Consider the following 20,749-nt stretch of genomic DNA (forward strand, 5'->3'; position numbering starts at 1 on the left):
TCAAAACTGTTACCTTATGAAATATATTCTTGAGAATTTTGCATGCATTAAAACAGGTAAATGTAAAATGTAAGTTTTCTATTACATAACTAATGTTTTTTCATGTTTTCTTCAGTAGTGTACTAATTTTATTTTTCTAGGCAGAATGGGTAGCATTGAATTACGTACCGTTTGCTGAGAGATCTTTGGAAGTTGTGGTGGATTTGTACCAAAAGACTGCTTGCCACAAAGCTGTAGTTAATGAGAAGGTTCTTCAGAACATTATTAAGGTAAAAAGTTTGCATTCTGTTTATGAACTAAAGTAGTGACTTTTATTTGGAGCCACTGGGGAATAGTATAGATAGTACTGTCATGGGTTTCCCCCGGGGTGCCACATGAAACTGGGGTACCACTGAGCCCTTTGACCCACCAGCCTAGGCTCCTTCTCACTCTGTGCTGCTGTGACAAGCTGCAGAGCCAGGTCCTATACTTCCACCAGCATTCACACAGGTAGAGAGACACTCAGCTGCAGTTACATGCAGGCTCCCTGACCAGCCTCTGCTTGAATTAACAGTAGAAAGGCTACAGCCAAAATAACCACAACCCTTCCGCCTGGGACTCCATCTTAACACCACCTTCTGAGAGCTGAGATTCCACAGTCCAACTGCCTAGGCCCTGTGACCAGTGCCAGACTCCCCCACACCCCCAGATTCCCCACTGGCTTAAACACACACTTTCTCAAAACTTGTGGGAACTCTGGCGTATAGGTTTCCACTTCAGGGACATGTGATGGGGAAACACCTAACATACAGAATTTGCAAAGGTTCCAAAACCAATCATGCTTTACTTTAGACAGCATGAGAAATATACATCTAGTAAAAAAAAGTAAAACATTTGTACACCATCCTCTGCCTCACTTTCCTCACTACTCTGGCATGTTCCTCACAAACTGAAGGTCACTTTTTGAGGCTCTAGGTCTCCTCTTTTGGATCCCATTCCTACATTCAGGCTTCTATTCCAAATCACGGAGTTTTTGTCCTCCAGCCAGCTTCCTTTTATCTTGGCTGATCCTCCTGTCAAAGATGTCTCCTCTTTCTCCAAAAATCTGTTCCTTTGTTCCTCCTGTGAGTACTTTCTCTGAGTCCTCTTCCCCACCCCCAAGTCTCTCAGGCTATGTGGTTTTAAAACTTGATCTCTCAGCTCTGCTTCTATTGAAATTCCATTCCTTCAAATGCTAGCTCTCGGAGTTGGAAGAAATCTGGGTCACCTAGATTCAGCCAACCCTTTACCAGAAGTTGCTCACATGTGAATGGACAACCATCAAGGTTTAGCAAACCTCCATTGTCCTTTGTCTGGATGATCAGCCTAAATTCATAAGACAGATTTTCCACATCATGACATTATGAGTTCTTTAACCTTAGTGGACTGAAGTAAGATCATTTGTTTAAATTTATACAGTAGAACCTTGGAGTTATGAACACCTTGAGAATGGAGGTTGTCCATCACTCTGAAATGTTCATAATTCTGAACAAAACATTATGGTTCTTTTCAAAAGTTTACAACTGAACATTGACTTAATACAGCTTTGAAACTTTACTATGCAGAAGAAAAATGCTGCTTTTAACCATCTTAATTTAAATGAAACAAACACAAAGTTTCCTTACCCTGGTCAGATCTTTTTTTAAAACTTTTGCTTTTATTCTTTTAATAGTTTATATTTAACACAGTACTGTATTGTATTTGCTTTTTATTTTTGCCTCTGTTGCTGCCAGATTGCATACTTCCAGTTCCAAATGAGGTGTGTGTTTGACTGGTCAGTTCGGAACTCTGGTGTTCGTAACTACTGTGCTTGTTAAATGTGTGTATTGAGCTGTTTACTGCAATAGTAATATAATTATTCTGAGACAAACTTTTTCCTACAATAACTCTCAAACTCTACTTGGAATTCTAGATCTGAGTCTTGTGATTGTCTTAGGCGGGGGTTAGGCAGTAGGCAATTTTTCGTGCTAAAAGCTATTGACTAGCGATTAGGGCTGTAATATAGCTGAGATCACATAACCCTGTTCATTAGTTTGACTGTGTGGTAGCCGAAGCATGCAATAGATATAGACAAAGGTTAAAAAAAATGTGGATGCCTAAAAACTGGCTTCTAAATCCATATTTATGTATATGAAAATAATGGTGCATGACTTTCAAAAGTGCAGTGTACCTGATTACTGAAAATCCTAAATACAGATTTAGGAGTCTAAGATTAGACATCCTTTTTTGTAAAGTCTTGGCCACAGTATTTGCACCTGTGACTTTGGTAATTTGTTTGGTATGGCCTTCCATTCTAGCTATTATTTTTCAGTGCCTCATAATTTTCTCCAGTATGTTTGATCCAGTTGTTACTCAACCACAGTACTATGGCTTTCAAAATATATTTTAAACACACAGCTCATTAGGAAGTCATCCGCTGTTTATCTTTTTACCTTTGTTATTTAGGCATAAAATCTCCCAAATCAACTAGATGAGGAGTGCGGTTTTCAAAAGCAGTCAGGAGTGGCATAACTGCTTCCACTGAAATCAATGGGAATTTAACCATTGATTTAATTAGAGCAGATAGCACAACCATGAGCACTTCTGAAAATCATACCCTAAATGTTGTATCATTGAAACATACAAAGCCTTTGCAAGTATATTCTTGACCCTTCCACCAGATGTATGAGTACATTCTGGGCAGAGAGACAACTTCAACATCTGCAGAAGAAATCTTTAAAGCAGCAATGTCCTCTCTCTCTCTCTCTCTCACTCTCTCTCTGTTTGCAAGGCACTGCAACTTCAGGATTCTACATCTGCATTCTGTGGCAGAGTGGTGCTCCAGCTGATGGGCTCTAAAACATCTTCCTGTTTACTTGGCAGCAGTGCTCTCACCTTCCAGTCTTCCAACTCCTCTCTATCTGTTCATTCTTAAATTATTTAATTACGTGCTATATTCCCACTCATTGGGATTAGCAAAAGTCATATGACAGAGAATGGAAAATCTTATCTGTGCTAATTTTGTTTCTCAGGATGCCATCTCTGTTACTCCGTTCCACCTTTAACAGTTTGTTGGCCTTTTTAAGATGTCTCCTCTTATTTTTAATAATGACCAGATGCTTCACATGAATGATGTATATTGTTAATTTTTTTACATTTTACAAGAAGTTTGAATTCCTTATGGCCTTTTCTTCAAATTCGTGTCATCACAACTTGGGACACTGCAGAGCAATTCTTCCAAGGTAGACAGGGCTAATTCTTCAGAGCCCCCTCATAATGATGAACTACCTCCAATTTATTTGCAGAGGGAACAGGAACCAATTTGTCAGGATTAGCAGAGATGATAGATGTAGTCTAGAAAAAGAAAATTAGCAGGTAATTTTCCAATGTAATTGCTAATGGATTAACTCTTTAACGCTTCTAACCTTGAATTTGGTTAATCAAATCTGTGCTTTAGCCAGCTGGCATACAATCAGTAATCTAATAATCATATTTAGAAGAGAGCATCCCAAGTCCCACCAGAACATGGAGGGAAATGTACTGTGTGTGTGTGTGTGTGTGTGTGTGTGTGTGTGTGTGTGTGTGTGTGACATTTCTTCAAGAAAGTATAAAGCTTATTTAAACTTTCTTTTCACAGACACAGAGGATACCTCTGAGCCTAAAGTACGCCTGCCCCTCTGAAAGCACATGGAAACTAGCAGTATCTTCTCTTCTTAAAGTTCTTTCTATTGGATTGCCAGTTGCAAGGCAGCATGCCTCTTCTGGAAAATTTGACAGTATGTGGCCAGAACTAGCCAACACACTTGAAGACTTTTTATTCACCAAAAGGTACATGCAACTTTAAAAATAAAGTTGTGAAAAAATGTTTATAAATGTCTTACTATTTTACTAAACTGGTCTTTATGGTAGATAATATATAATTTGGTGTGTGAGCACACAAAACATGCACTCCAGTGAAAAGTCTTATATTTAATCATATTTTTGCTAGGTGGAAGTGTTTTAAAGAACAAATATACAAGTTAAAGAATTTATTTTAAAAAAAAAATAACCAACGTCTTTTGTTTGGAAAAAAGGGAGTTCAGACATTAGTATTACTTGCCATCCTAAACTAAACTGAGTTTGAAAGACAGGGTACAACTTTTCGTATTTGCCAATTGATCTTCATGCAAACCTCAGTGGAAACTTAGTCCTCATGCAGAATTATTAACGTGTATTCAGACCTTGTGGATTTTTCCACTTTATTAGAACTCAATGACTTTTTGTTGTTAATGTGAATGTCATGTTACTGTATGATTTTTTTTTCTTTTTTTTTTTTGGTAAGAGTTCCATTGTGATGCTTTTTTTCTACACTCTTCATGAGTTATGAATATTAAAATTTGTACTGCATGCTTTTCACTTGAAAACCTTTAGTGTTCATGGCTTTTTCTTTAGATCTGAAATTAATAAAATAGCTGCAAAGTATACTTAATTTTGTTAATGATTTGTTGAAAATCTAGAATATAATATTTATAATCCGGAATAGAATATTTTATATCTGTATAATTATCTGTCAAAAGCAAGTGTTGCAAAGGTGATTTCAGCAGCAGATTTACTGATAAAAGAGTAGAATAGTTCTATATAAAATGACAGCTCATGAAAAGCATGACGCTCCCTCCTTCCTTCTACAGCCATCTTTAATTATGATAATCAACAGCAGTTAGCCATAAGTAGAGCTAGAGGAACAAAATTCCATGTTTGACTCTCATCCTTTAGTGCCGTAATGGGTGATTTTGGGCTTCCATTAATAGGGTCACAAGATAATTATCTTGCTACTATGCTTCTTAGGTCTATGTCCATTTCAGAGAAATTTTGTTAAATAAGATGGACTTGAAACATTCTTTTAATGTTTTTCCAGAAAGATTAAAGGTACTTATATTGTCAATCAAGATTTTAATTTGTTTTGACACTAAATTATTGGGTTGTCTGTTGTTGAGAAAACATGGTTTAAATTACTTGTATGGTTGCATCTCCTTCTGCTATCTCTGGTGGGACTCATTCCTGGGATAAGTAATTTGAGTCAGCCTGAAACAATCAGTTTATTTTGGCTTACAATAAACCTAACAAAAACTCTCTCTTAATAAACTGAATCCGGTGAGATTATGGGAGAGGACTGGGTGAAGGAAAGTACATTTACGTGGAATGCTACCTTGGGGAATACATATTACTTGTAAAAAAATGAAAGAGCAAGGTTAAAACAAACTTGATAAATTACTCAAAAACTCCAAGCAGAAAGGATGACCAATTCAAGAAAGGTACTGGAATATCACACTTTTAATTTGTGTATTCCTGAGTGCATAAACAGATAAGTCCAAAACTTACTGTGTTAAATCTATTTTGATCAGTGCTATGAACATAATCAGCCCCTCTTAAAATTTCTTTCCTGTCAACATATTGCTCTGTGAATCAAATATGGGCAATTCATTCTCACCTTCAGGGTCCTCCATGATTTAGCTCCTTCTGTCTCTGATCTTCTCTTTTTATGCTCTTATAAATGGAAGATAGAAATCATTCCCAAGACTTGAGGCATCCTCAGTTACCCTAAGAACTTCCTTAGTTACTACATGTTTTGCTACAGCTTCCATATTGTGATTAATTTACCTCAGAATCATTGATTCTTGCAACCCCATAGTTCACTGGAGATCTGTTCTTCAGCGATAGACAGGTAATACTGCAAAAAAAAAATAAAAAAAAAATCCAAATATTCCTTGCTCACAACAGTCAAGACAGAGAATGAATTTAAAATTTACTTAAACAGATATTTCTTTCATACTTCCTTGCAGTGCTGTTAGAAAATACTCTTCCTAGAGTCCATTTCTAGAGATCAGTCTTGAAACTGTAATCACATCCTCCTGTAAATCAAAATATACAGCATAAATTCATAAGGATCTGTTTTGCACCCAGAAATCTTCTGGGAGACAGTGACTCTCATTTTTTTGGACAGTGGATACCATTTGTTGTCAGCATGAGTACTGGAGCTAATGAACAAGAGAGAGACATCTTGATGTTACATTCTCCACCTCCTCTATTCTTTATCCTCTGACATCCGCAGACATCACTAAATGGGGTCATGGTAGAAGGAATTTCTGTTAGAAACAGTGCCAGAAGCAGAAATATTCTTAGGTGGATAGTCCATATTATTTATCGTGAAAAGTAAAGTATGAAGGTCTAGCTCTGTTAGATGTCGGGAAGTGAATCAGATCAATGAATATGATGAAGTTCCAGATAGGTCCTGGTCACCAGGTCATATATATCGCATTGGAAAACAGTTTCTGAGTATACTGTGTGTACATCCCAATAGTTGGCTGTCACTATCATCTTCTCAGGTTTGCTTTTGGAATATATCACTACCAATAGAAGACTTGAAAGGTAAGCCTCTTCTCAACTATCTAAATACTTTTCTAAAACCTGGTACTGGAGCTTAAGCTGTATAGCTGTATTCTGTAAGGGCAAGTTCTCCATCCTCCCCAAATTCTTCTCTGAAGCAGTGATGTGGGGTGGCATGAGGGAACTGACATCAGCTCCCTGATCCAAAACCCTAGCACAAGTTAGAAGTGCAGAGGAGCATGTCTGACTTGTGCCATTATCCAGCAGAGGATCAAGCATTGCAGAGGTCTTCTCTTACTCTGTTTCACCCTCACTCCCTCCACTTCCCCCCAAATGCTGCTGACATCTACCTCTCCTTTTGTACCAAGTGAGGGAGATGACTGGCCAGGGAGGTAGAAGAGCTGCCTTCACTGGTGGAGAGTTCCCACACACGAGGGATTCTCCACTGATTATCTTGGGCCACTTTAAGTCATCTTTACTTTTGCACTTCTCTCATAGTAATGCAGACTTGGCAGACCAAAGAATCTGGCTCCTATAGTACTATGCATTTTTTTAAATGTTGTAACTTTATGCGGATTCTATTTGTGTTAAATTAAATTTGTCCTATTTAAAATAATGGTTAATTATAGTATTCAGTTCTTTGAACATTTTATTTCATGCTCTTGCCAGTTTTTTCTTAGCTTTGTCATTCTTTCAACAAAGAAAGTGTATTTGGTAGAAAATCTATACGTCAAACACACTGGTATCTGAAATAAGTGTATTTTCGGAAAACAATCTAGTCAGTGTTGCAGTAGTTAGCTACTACCTGTTATTTTTTGACTCTTAAGGCATGTGTGAATCTTTAAGCTTCAGGGAGAAATAGCAAAAAGATGCTTTTCAGAGATAATTAATGTTTAGGCCTTATCATTTTTGCGCAAGCTAGTCCTCTTAGTGACTGTTAGTGAAATGTCTTTGTTATGTTATTGCTTGACAGTGGGTTCTTTTTCTTGGACGTTGATACTTATTTGATGCAATCATAGTTAAGTAGGAGTAGTTTTGATTTAGTTTTCTGAACTATGACAGCATATGCCTTTGGGAATCAGAAAAGATACTCTTCTGCTGAGTCTAATAAGTCATAACATCTGCTTTTGGTATGCTGCAGTAGCCAGCTGATCTTTGGAACGCTTTTGAATCCCAATGACACACTCCAGATCTCTAACCCTCGCAGAGTGACAACAAAACTATAGTATACATGCTCCATGAATGCCTCTTCTACCTTACTCACTGATTTAGGTGGTGATGTATAGTAGAACCTCAGAGTTACAAACACCTTGGGAAGGGAGGTTGTTCATAACTCTGAACATAACATTATGGTGGTTCTTTCAAAAGTTTATAATTGAACATTGACTTAATACAGCTTTGAAACTTTACTAAGCGGAAGAAAAATGTTGCTTTTAACCATCTTAATTTAAATGAAACAAGCACAGAAAGTTTACTTTTTTAGTAGTGTACGTTTAACACGGTACCGTTATTTTTTTTGTCTCTGCTGCTGCCTGATTGCATACTTTCAGTTCCAAATGAGGTGTGTGGTTGACCAGCCAGATTTTAATTCTAGTGTTTGTAACTCTGAGGTTATACTGTGTATCTCTCATTTCACATAGGGTTGGTTTGTTTTTTTTGCTGTTCATTCCTCCATATTTCTGTGTATGTATTTTTGGTATGCCCGACTACTCTGCCTTCTTTTTTTCCTTCTTAGTATTTGCAGTAGAAATTTTATTCTTCTGCATTGATCAAGTTGTGTCATATCCCATATCTTTGTAAAGCCAGCTAAATCATAATTTTTTTCAATAATGAAAGCCTCTAGCTCAGCCTGCTTACTACTTATTCTTCTAGCATTAAAGTATAGACACATGTAAGATTTTGTTGTTGTTGCTCATTTCTTCGTTAATACTTTTGTCAGCATATCTTTTATTAGTCTTTTTTTTTTCACCTTCTCAAATAAGCCCATAGAGTCCCAGTTTGGTGTTTCAGATTCCCTTTCCCTCCTCCAACTCCTTCATGTATAGTTCTCACAAGCAGTTTTGTTAACCTAAAGCTCAAGAGATTAATTTATTTATTGTTCAAGAGAAGTTTCTCCAATTCATATACTCCTTTTAGTGAACTCAGAGGGCCAATGTGTAAACCTTAATTCCCTTATCCGTACACTTCCTATGCTTTTTTCCCCCTAAATAATCTTTCTTCATCAACTGTCAGTACAACCTAATACAACACTATTTTCCCTCAAAGATGAGTGGCAATTGGGAATACTGTTTAAAAAATAAATAAATAAAAATTAAAATAAAACCGTACCACAGTTGGTTGAATCATATTTTGCTTACATTGCTATGCATGGTGTGAAGAACTCTGACAGAGATTTTTGTATCCTTTAGAAATAGGGATTCGTAGTGGGAATTTTTAAAAAAGTCAAAGCAGCAGCTTTGAGGGCATTTTGTGATTTAGTTTTAGTTTCCATTTGTGATGCCCAGCATGGCGATCCATTTGATGTAGTATCACCAATCAGCGCCTTTCAGTGCTAGACTTTTCTAAGGCAAGTCGTACACAGCAAACAGAAATTGATCACATTTTCGACACTGTGATATTAAAACTGTTCAGTTCACCTGTAGCCAAGAAAATGTGCCCCAATATGGCAGGATGTATTAAATTTAATCTTTTCTCTTTTGTTAGGTGGTAAAGTTTATATAATGTGTCATTCAGAAGGAAACTTTCCAGAGATTTGCAATAAAATCCTTAGATTTCCTATTAGATTTTATCTTTGACCTTGATGGAGTGCCAGTTAGATATTCTTAGTACTCATTTCTTGAACACAATGGGTATGATATACTATAGAAGTAAATGCTTCCTTCATGACTGCACATGACTGACAGTATTAGTAAAGGGAAGTAGGTTATAAAGCCACCTGTGCAGCTATAGAATATTTTTATTGCAAAGACTAAGAAAAGTTTTTCTTATACAGTATAAGATTTGAATTGGCTGTTGCAACAAGTCATATGTACTGAAAGATGTGATCTTTTCTGAAGAGTTTGGGGGTTAAAAGTTGTCTTATCCATTTAATAAAAAAAATTGATTCATCCTGCAGTTCTTACTGCAGTGAATTTATAAACTCCCAGTTAAGAAGTTTATAAGGAATGAGTATATATAAACGATGATGCTTTTGGCACAGTGCAAGCAGGAAAAAGTTTATTTGAATCTGTCCTGTAACAGCTGCCATTCTATTATAGTGGAGCACTAGTACAGCAGTTGAGAAGCCCTTTGTTTAAAGGACAACTCTTGTTAGTACTCTAAAAAATCTACCTGGTTACTCAGGTTGTCTTGAAATTTGATGTGTCACATGGGATATGGGTAGTGATCCAAATTTGGGGTCTTTTGGTCAGTGGATTCCCGAGATACAACCCCTTGAAATAAATAGCTTTTTAAAAACTTTTTATTAATGCAAAGTTACAATAAAATATTAACATATTACATTGTCCATTTCTGGTTCAGGATCAGGTCAATATTTAAAGATTCTGGCTTTTTGGATGGAAAGTCCTCTTTTGAGTATACTCGAAATGGTGACCAAATTTCTAAATATCTGTCCTCTTTTTGACTCTTCTCTTGTGTCTGTACTTACGTAGAGATCAAATCACGACTCTGATCCTGGCACAGTGGTTACTCCTAGAGAGTGCGTGGGGACCCTCTAGCCCTGAGGGGATAACAAAATTCAGAACATTACTAGCAAAAGAGTTTGGTTCTCTGGTTAGGCTCTTGAGTAAGGGTCTAGCACAGTAGTTCTCAAACTTTTGTACTGGTGACCCCTTTCACACAGCAAGCCTCTGAGTGCAACTCCTCTTATCAATTAAAAACACTTTTAAATATATTTAAGGCCATTATAAAAGCTGGAGGCAAAGCGGGGTTTGGGGTCGAGGCTGACAGCTCACGACCCCCTTGTAATAACCTCGTGACCCCCTGAGGGATCTTGACCCCCAGTTTGAGAACCCCTGATCTAGCACGAAGCAGATCACACTGAACATATGCAAAGAACGAGGCTGAGAGAATTTATAGTTGGAAGCTATCGCAGCAGCTGGATTATAGCTCTGGGGGATAAGCAGTAAGACTTAGATCCTGAACTCACCCAGCCAGTGACCGTTTAAATCCTACTTTAGGCTGAAATCTGGGAAAGTCTGGAAGTACTGCTAAAATCTGTCTCTGTGAGGGGTTTTTATTTGGGGGGGATATAATCAAAAATAAAATAAAGGTGCGAATGATTGCTGGCATGGGAGGGGCACTTTAGGATGTGAAGGGAATAGAGATGAGGGGTTTGTCGCTGCTTTGGGGAGAGGGATGGGTGGTACTGGAGGTCAGAGAGATTGAGGGGATTGGAGGTGGGACACTGAGAAGGGGACATGGGGCTGAGTAACAGGTCTTGGGGAGAACAGGGACGGGCACCTGTAAGCCGCCATTCTCCCTTTCTGTGTATGTGCTGGGATCTGGAGCCCCCTTGCTCCTCTAGAGGAGTCTGAGCCCCTCTTCCTGCCCCCCATTATGAGAGCTGAGATATGGAGGGCCTTGCTTTTCTGTGGATATCTAACCCCCCCTCATGTGAGCCAGGTTCTGTAGTGGTCCCTGCTCCCTGTGGTGTCTGAGCCCCTGCTTCCCCATTCTCATGTGTGTGTGCTGTGATCTAGGGGGGGCTTGTTAGGGTTGCCAACTCTTAAGATTGGCCTGGAGTCTCCAGGAATTAAAGATTAATCTTTCCTTAAAGATTAAGCCGAATTTTTTAGTAAAAAAGGAAAGCACCAGAGATGGGGGTTAGCTTATGAACAGGTATAGAGAGGGAGAGGTGAGACACAGTCCCTCCCCGCAACAGAGGGAGCAAGGAGGGGCCAGAGTCTCTCCACTTCTGGCCACATTGCTCTTCCCCCAGCCTCCGAAGCAGCCACATCACCCGGTCTGGCCCGCTGGAGTTGGCTGTGGCCGCGCCGCTCAACCTGCCAGAGCAGCTCCAGCCAGGTCAGAGACATCCTCCCCGGCCTTCCTCGGATAAGGTGGGAAGAGATGGGATGGGGAGAGTGTGAGGGTCCCAGGCTAGGCGTGCGGTCATGTGGGGGGGTGGCCCCGGTTGTCCCCCCCCCCCAAATTTCCCCACCAATTGCTGTCCCTGGCCCATCAGAGTAAGCAGCTGGCGCACTGGGACACTTTGTTTACTTAGGTTTACCTCCATATCTGCAGACACTCAAAGTAAACAAACGATCTTGGCCCACCAGTGGCTTATCCTGATGGCCTAGGAGCCAAAGTTTGCTGACCCCTGAATTATAGGGTCAGCTTATGAGTGAGTTATAAAAAGTTTTCATTTTTACTTATCCATCCCGAGGGGGGGGGCGCCAGCTTGTAAACAAACCGGCTTATGATTGAGTATATACGGTATGTCCTGTGATGAAATCTCCAGGAATATATCCAACCAAAATTGGCAGCTGTAGGGCTTGTGCTCACCTATGGAAGACACTCACACCCGCACCATGTGAGGTAGGTTCTGGAGGGGATTTGCCTTTCTGGGTGGGTGTGAGTTTCTCTCCCTACTCTTCCCATCACATGAGATGGGATCTGGAATACCTTTCTCCTCTAAGGGGGCTTGAGCCCTTCTCCCTGCCGTTTTCCATGTGAGCCAGGATCTGGATGGGGAGCTTGCAACAGGCATGATCAGGGCATGCACAAAGAACCAACTGCTGTGAGATGACTGGGATGAGGAGTTGAGAATGAGTATGCTTGACACATATCAGAAACTCTTTCTAACACTGGAGAGGAGGGATGGAAACATCCACTGTCATGAATGCAGCAATTCATGCATCTCAGAGCTATTATTTCAGGCAGCATTCTCCACTGGGTATTTTCTTTCAGCTGCAAACATCTCATTGAGATGAATGGACCACTTCACACCACTCTGACCCTGCTGTGCTGCTGATGTGTAGAGCCTGTTCTCCCCATTCTCCTAATTTCATATAATAATATAATGGAGCGCCAGCTCTACTCTAGCTAAGGTCTGGAAGCTATTCCTGCTTAAAGATTGTCTCTTCTTAGTATTGTAAAATCCATATGCTTACATGGTTTAACTTGAAATTTGCTATACCTTGTGGGAGTGTAGTGTCGAATTAGTAAAATATCCCAGAGTGCATTGTCCCACATGGTGCTATGTGCATGGCCTCTGGGCCTCTATGCCCCCCTGAGGTGTTATAACTTTATCTATATTAAGACCATTTTTTGAAAAGTTTCCACTGTAGTTCATACTGTTTTGAGCTTCACTAGTGTTAGTAATAGTGGGAGCCAACATTTTAAACTTTGTTTCTTCTAAACCTCCTTATAGTACTTCTAATCAACATGGTACTTCAAATGCTGGTTTATAAACACTTAGGGTTTCTTTTGTTGCTAACACCACTAAAACTGAACTAATAACTGGCAGTGGTGACAGGCTTTCTTTCTTTGCAAAATTGCAATAGCATAGAATAGATAATTGCCCAGATTTTCTCAGAGTCCACTGATATTAGACCATCTAAGTAGGGGGTAGTAGGTGTTGCCATGGAAATCACAGTTGTGTTGGTAGAAAAGTTGCTGTGTGGATGCAAACTGAACTGTTTTCTTTTGATCTTGCCCCTTAATCATGATTTTGTAATCAGTTAGGCTGTGTCTACACTAAAACTAAGTCTGCTCCCTGGTTCATTACTTTATTTCTCAGCCTTGAATCAAGCATCCGGGATTCCTTTTTGTGCTCCTTCAATTGCTCTTTCTCTTCTTGGCAAACAGCTGGATTGGCTGCCATGATTTGTCTTCCCCGTTTCTATAACTAGAAGATGCAAAAGCACAAAGAGAAATCTCTGGCCAGCAAAGTTAAGGACAATAAGGTTAAGTACAACAGGAATAAAAGGAACCCCAGCAATGGTGGTATCCATTAATGGAACAACTGTCAATAATGTAAAAGCATAAGCATTCAGTAAACATTTCTGTTCTGTATATGGGAAAAAAGTCAGATGATGTATTCATATCAGAAGATGTTCATGATGAGGAAATACTTTTAACTCCAACAGTAGCTACTGAAGTTAGACACTTCTAAATCAGCAAGTCTGAATAACTTACATCCAACAGTTTGTAAAGAGAAGGTTGAGGAACCTTCTGAATCATTAATGTTGATTTTTAGTAAGGCTTAGAACACTGAGAAGGTTGCAGAGGACAGGAAGAAATTATTCTTTTTAAATAAATTATTCGTTTAGAAAGATGAATGAGATCACCAAATAATAATAGGACTTCCAGTTTGACATTGATCCTGGGGAAAATAATAAAATGGCTAATATGGGACTCAGTTTAAAGATTAAAAGAGGGTAACTAAAGTCAATCAACATGGGTTTATGGAAATCAGATCTTTTCAAACTACATTAATATTTTTGATGAAATTACAAGTTTAGTTGATAGTGGTAATAGTGTTGATTTAATATACTTTGATTTCTGTAGGCATTTGACTTGATACCACAAAATGTTTTGGTTAAGAAACCAGAGCGATACAATTCAACATGGCACTTACTATATTGATTAAAAACTGACTGACTTACAGGTCTCACAATATAATTGTAAATGGAGGGGTTATCACTGGACAAGTATATTTCTAATAGAGTCTTGTAGGGATTGGTTCTTGGCCCTGCACTATTTTTAATAGTTTTATGAGTGATCTGGAAGAAAACACTAAACTTTTACTGGTAGTTTGTAGACCATAGAATCACAGAATATCGGGATTGGAAGGGACTTTAGGAGGTCATCTAGTCCAACCCCCTGCTCAAAGTAGGACCCAATCCTCAACTAAATCATCCCAGCCAGGGCTTTGTCAAGCCTGACCTTAAAAACCTCTAAGGAAGGAGATTCCACCACCTCCCTAGGTAACCCATTCCAGTGCTTCACCACCCTCCTAGTGAAAGTTTTTCCTAATATCCAACCTAAACTTCCCCCACAGGAACTTGAGACCATTACTCCTTGTTCTGTCATCTGATGCCACTGAGAACAGTCTAGATCAATCCTTTTTGGAACCCCCTTTCAGATCGTTGAAAGCAGCTATCAAATCCTCCCTCATTCTTCTCTTCTGCAGAGTAAACAATCCCAGTTCCCTCAACCTCTCCTCATAAGTCATGTGCTCCAGCCCCCTAATCATTTTTTCCAATTTTTCCACATCCTTCCTGTAGTGTGGGGATCAGAACTGGACACAATATTCCAGATGAAGCCTCACCAATGTTGAATAGAGGGGAATGATCATGTCCCTCGATCTGCTGGCAATGCCCCTACTGTACAGTCCCAAATCCTTCTTGGCAACAAGGGCACACTGTCCACTCATATCCAGCTTCTCGTCCACTCTAACCCCTAGGTCGTTTTCTGCAGAACTGTTGCCTAGCCTTTCGGTCCCTAGTCTGTAGCAGTGCATGGGATTCTTCCATCCTAAGTGCAGGACTCTGCATTTGTACTTGTTGAACCTCATCGGGTTTCTTTTGGCCCAATCCTCTAATTTGTCTAGGTCTCTCTGTATTCTATCCCTACCCTCCAGCATGTCTACCACTTCTCCCAGTTTAGTGTCATCTGCAGACTTGCTGAGGGTGCAGTCCACGCCATTCTCCAGATCATTAATGAAGATATTGAACAAAACCGGCCCCAGGACCAATCCTTGGGGCACTCCGCTTGATACTGGCTGCCAACTAGACATGAAGCCATTGATCACTACCCTTTGAGCCCGACGATCTAGCCAGCTTTCTATCCACCTTATAGTCCATTCATCCAGCCCATATTTCTTTAACTGGTACATAATGAAGAAGACAGGTCACTGATACTGAATGACCTAGATCCCTTAATAAGCTGGGCTTAAGCAGACCATATGTGTTTCAGTATGGCCAAATGTAGTGTCATTCATCTAGGAACAAATAATGTAGGCCATACTTACAGGATGGGGGACTCAATCCAGGGAGGGAGTGACTCTGAAGAAGCCTTTGGGGTCATGGTGGGTAATCAGTTGAACATGAGATTCCAGGCTAAAAGGCCTAATGTGACCTTGCATGTATAAACATGGGAACAGGAGTAGGGAGATTATATTACCTCTGTATTTGGCACTGGTGTAACCACTCGGGTCTAGTTCTGGTGTCCACACTTCAGGAATGCTGTTGAAAAGTTGGAGAGGGTTAAAAGAAGAAGCACTTAGAAGCCAAGCCCGCCATAGTGCCAAATTTTGGCTTAGCTCAATCTTTAGTATGTGACTGCAGGGCAGAGATGCAGATAGTTAAATGCGGTGGAGGAGTTCCAAAATTAAAATATTAGATTTGGATTGCAACACTTTGGAGCTTTCAGTGATGGAGCAGTTAGATGCTGGACAATCTAGATATTGACTTGTGACACACGCAACAGGAGAGAAGAGACACAAGAGTGATCAAAAGATTGGGCAATGTGCCTTTCAGTGAAAGACCCAGAGTTCAGTCTATTTAGCTTACCAAAAATAAGTTGAAGGAGTGATTTGATCACAATCTGTAAGTTTCTACAAGGGGAACATAAATTTGATAATTGAGAGTTCTTCAGTTTATCAAACAAAGGTGCAACAACATCCAATGGTTAGGAGTTGAAGCTAGACAAATTCCTACTAGAAAGAAGGTGCAATTAACACAAATTGTAGTGGATTTTCCATCAATGGAAATTAAGTCAAGATTGAATGTTTTTCTGAAAAATATACTTTACTTCAACCACAACTATTGGCCTTGAAGCAGGAATTAATTCAGACAAGTCCTCTGGTCTATGTCATTCAGGAAATCAAACTAGATGATCACAGTGGTCTGGCCTTGGGATGTGTGACTTTACCTGAATAGCCTATTGTCTCTTAAGTTGGGGTAGGTTTGTAAGCTACCTGTGGGGCTGGATGTGGGTAGATTTTTTTTTAAATTTTTTTTAATGAAACCTAGGTAGGAGAGGAGAAACTAAAATTATGTGCAAGGTTGTATGCTAAGCAGTTGTTGGTGTTGCCAATTAGCCCAGGCCAATGAAAAAATAAAACATTAATTTCTCCGTCATGGAACATAACATCTTCCACGCAATAAGTATTGCTTTCTTTATAATGGAAATGTAGAGAACTAGATTGTTTTTTCTAATAAGCCAAAATCATTCTGAACTTTTAGGAGTCAATATATTATTCTTTCAAGTTAAACTTTAATTTGCACCAACAGAGCTGTGAGTAGCATGCTGGTGTATTACTTCATAACAATAATTCTTAGAGACTCTTTTGGAAGCATTATATGACGTAATATTCAAAACCAGAAAAAGTGTGTGCATGTGTACATAGAATGTAACATACCAAAAGCACATCAAAAGAACACTGAGGTTGAAAAGTCAAGCATTCAAAAGTGGGGAAATGCCAGAATTAAGGTTGACTATGCAAGCTTTAATTCAGCCTCCCCTATATGTATGCATTGTGATACAACTTTTAATTACATCACTACAGTTCTTGCATAGACACCTTCACCATTCAGTGTACACGAAGAGAGTGTTCACTGAACAGGTGGCTAATCAATATCTTTATGCCCTCAGCATACAGTATTTGTGGGTCCTGGGCTGGCTTACTGCACAGCAACCAACACTTGCAGCAAATACAGAACTTTAAATTTTCTTACTCCTTTTTTTATGGAACTGATTACCGCAGTATCTGAGTGTTTCACAAACATTATTTAATTTATCTTCACACTATTCCTGTGAGGCAGAGAGCGATTGTTTGTAGTATCTAGATCAGTGGTCCCCTAACTTTTCGTGGTCAGGCCCCCCATGAGAGCCAGGGCCGGGAGCAGGGAGCAGATTGCGTAAAGGGCCAAAACTGGGGCCACAGCTTGGAGTGGGGCTAGGAACGGAAGCCATAGCAGGGCTGCAACTGAGGGCAAGTCTGGGGCTGGGAGCAGAGCCGGAACAGAGCTGGAGGCAGAGCAGGATCTCTTCTTTCCCGATGGGGGCTGGCCAGGGCCTCATTGTGCCCCCCACAGATGTTTGTCCACACCCATCTTGGAGGGGGTGCCTCACAGTTTGGGGATCTCTGGTCTAAATTGTTTTTAAAAACAAACCAGGAATAGAGAATTTCTGTTTGCATCATTGTGAATCTTTATATCCATAGCACAGCCTTTACCGCTTGAGCTAATGGAGTAATTGGTAGAAGTAGTAGGCTTTTATCCTCAATTTACACCAGTCACTAGCTAGAGGTAGGGTACACAGTTTGCAGTGGGTTCTACAAGAATTTTCTAGACAGCAAATAAATTTTAGGACTTGGGTGTTCTGGAGGGGAGTATAGTGGTTACCGACCCTTCTGTTGTTTTTCCTCCCTCAAGCCTATCCCCTTTTGGACATGGCCCGCCTTTCTTTACTTTTATCCACCTCCAAACTACACCTGTCCGTTCTGCTCCTTATTCCTCTGCATTCAAGTAAGGTGTCTTTCTCCTCCTCCTCCATGCTGCTTGGCCGCTAGCATGGAAAGCACTGAAAGCAAAGGAGAGAGAGTCTCCTTCCTTTCAGTTTTAGTGTCAGGTATCACAGTGGCCCCCAGCAGACAGGATGAGCAATTACAGGGAAAGTCCTGAAGCCGTGGAATTAAGTATGAACAATGTGGTTGTCATAAAGGAGGTATGTGGGACTGGAACATGTTCAGTGCAGACAGAATGTTTGGAGAATCTAGCTGCCAGATTCTGAGAGGCTTCCCCTGAGCATGTGCAAATAGCCATTTGCATAGGGTTATAAATTGGCCATATGAATTTTCATGGGAGAAGCAAAGTACATGACCCTGACCCCAAAGGGACCTCTCTGCCCGTCTTCAAGTCTCTACTCTAAAGCCTGGAGGTGCAGGAATTTCTCCGTCAAAATGGTTGTAAGAATTTTTTTACCACTGGCAAAAAAAACATATTTTCCCCTAACTTTGTCCTCAGAAATTGCTGCATCATTTTTACTGCTTGGCAAAGTTATAAGCAACTAAAACCAGTTTCTTATAATGTACATCGTTAGGCAAACTTAACTATAGAAGTCCCTAGACCAATGGTTCTCAAACTTATGTACTGGTGACCCCTTTCACACAGCAAGCCTCTAAGTGCGACCCCCTTTATAAATTAAAAACACTTCAAAATATATGCAGGCGGCAAAGCAGCTGACAGCTCATGACCCCCCCCCCACACGTAATAACCTCATGATCCTCTGAGGGGTCCTGACCCCCAATTTGAGAACCCCTGCCCTAGACAATAAATTACATATAAAATGTAAATTCAAATATAAGGATTGGGTGCTGTCTACCTACAGGACAAAAAGACTATGCCAACTGTTTTGAAACTTACAGACTCATAGACTTTAAGGTCAGAAGGGACCATTATGATCATCTAGCCTGACCTCCTGCACAACACAGGCCACAGAATCTCACCCATCCACTTCTATAACAAACCCCTAACCTATGTCTGAGTTATTGAAGTTCTCAGATTGTGGTTTGAAGACCTCAAGCTGCAGAGAATTCTCCAGCAAGTGACCTGTGCCCCATGCTGCAGAGGAAGGCGAAAAACCTCCAGGGCCTCTGCCAATCTGCCCTGGAGGAAAATTCTTTCTGACCTCAAATATGGTGATCAGTTAAACCATGAGCATGTGGGCAAGACTCACCAGCCAGCACCCAGGAAAGAATTCTCTGTAGTAACTCAGATCCCGTCCCATCTAACATCCCATCACAGACCACTGGACATACTTACCTGCTGATAATCAAAGATCAATTGCCAAGTTAATTGCCAAAATTAGGCTATCCATCATACCATCCCCTCCATAAATTTATCATGCTTAGTCTTAAAGGCAGATATGTCTCTTGCCCCCTCTACTCCCCTTGGACAGACGCTCTCAGCCACATAAATGAAGGGCACATACATTACAAAAGTGATGTGACATTGTAAAGGACAAAACATGAAATTGTTCAGAATTAGTAGTTTGTGAAACACCCACAATACTTCAGTTTCATGTCAGCATCGTGATTTAAAATATGGAACAAGCCCAAATATTTTTATGGAGTAGAATTCAGTGATGGATGCACTCTTGTTAAACAGGAATGAGAGAAAATGAACATTTGGTAGTTCAAATTATGTGTTTTTTGATTTTTTAAAAAAGATGGGAGAGTATTCTACCAAAAACAAAAATCGGATATCTGGTAGACGTGGGAAAATCAAGTAAAGTTCAAATTAAGTGCTTTTTAAGGTAAGCTTAAAAATTAAAATGACAACAATCGTATAACCTTGTGACCAGAGAGGATAAGCAACAATGGTAAAATATGTTTGATCCACTGCAGTGTCTCTGTGGAATCTTTGTAAAGGGTTTACAGTGACAATTTTAAATTTGCTATTATGACATGAACAAAGAGGAACCTGTTGATACACTGATAAACTATTCTTGTACCACAGTCTTTATCTTTGCATATTTCTGATTTTTTTAATTGAAGTGCTGTTTTTTTAAAACACTAATACAGATGATTCCAGACACACACAATAGCTAATGAAACAAAGCACATATCAAAACAATACTGTCAGTGACAAATGATTACTATTTAAAGTCAATAATCAACTGTTTTTGTAACACTTTATTATGGTTTCTTATTTTTTTTTATACAATGTTTTTTCCTCGGTCCTTTTTAGGTTGTTTTGTTTATTCATATGCTGTAAGGTTTGTATTCTAAAATATTAATTAGTCTGGCATATACAGTACTAGCTTTATGTATATACATATTTTTTATTTTAACACCGTGCATGCTGCTTTCTCTCTCTCTTTACAATTTCCAGAAGATTCTATGCACTTTAAAAATATAACATAATATTTTCATGTTTCTTTTTAGTATACCTCCAGATAATCTTTCTATTCAAGAGTTTCAGAGAAATGAGAGTATTGATGTTGAGGTGAGGAGACTAGAGTGTTTTTGTATTACCTTATATATAAACTAACTTGGAATGTTCAACCTCATAGGTAACAGTCATAAATTAACAACTGGAGAAAACTGTGGTTGATATTGAATTTTACTAACTTGGCTGCAACTTCTTTTTTGATCAGTAAAAAAGATGCTAAAACCAGGGTCCAGATTGTGGCTGGCTTTTGGAGTGTGCTTAGGGGTGGGAAGTCATGCACAAGGAGTTCTTTGTTGGGATCAGCTGGGGTGCAGGACAACCCCAAGGAATGGGAGGAAGTGAGACATGTCTCTGTCTCCCACGCATTATCTGGTTCTGCATAGAGGGAATGCATGTGACAGCCTCCTAAGGGATGGCATAATTGCTGCAATTCTCCAGATTTCACTGAAGCCTCCTGCTTTTCTGAATTAAAAAGTCTCCTAAGC

At 39.6% G+C, this 20,749-nt stretch overlaps 1 protein-coding gene across 8 annotated transcripts in view; it reads left to right on the forward strand.

Moving 5' to 3' along the window:
• MON2 (MON2 homolog, regulator of endosome-to-Golgi trafficking) overlaps positions 1-20,749 on the forward strand; it is a 195,161-nt gene that overhangs the window by 135,726 nt on the left and 38,686 nt on the right. For all 8 annotated transcript variants that reach the window (XM_050923165.1, XM_050923129.1, XM_050923137.1 and 5 more), the window contains 3 exons: positions 141-269; positions 3,635-3,825; positions 20,258-20,318. In XM_050923165.1, the coding sequence (XP_050779122.1) occupies positions 141-269; positions 3,635-3,825; positions 20,258-20,318 (381 nt within the window). The remainder of the gene's footprint in view (positions 1-140; positions 270-3,634; positions 3,826-20,257; positions 20,319-20,749) is intronic.

This window comes from Gopherus flavomarginatus, chromosome 1, assembly GCF_025201925.1.
Source record: "Gopherus flavomarginatus isolate rGopFla2 chromosome 1, rGopFla2.mat.asm, whole genome shotgun sequence".
Classification (NCBI taxonomy): Eukaryota; Metazoa; Chordata; order Testudines; family Testudinidae; genus Gopherus; species Gopherus flavomarginatus.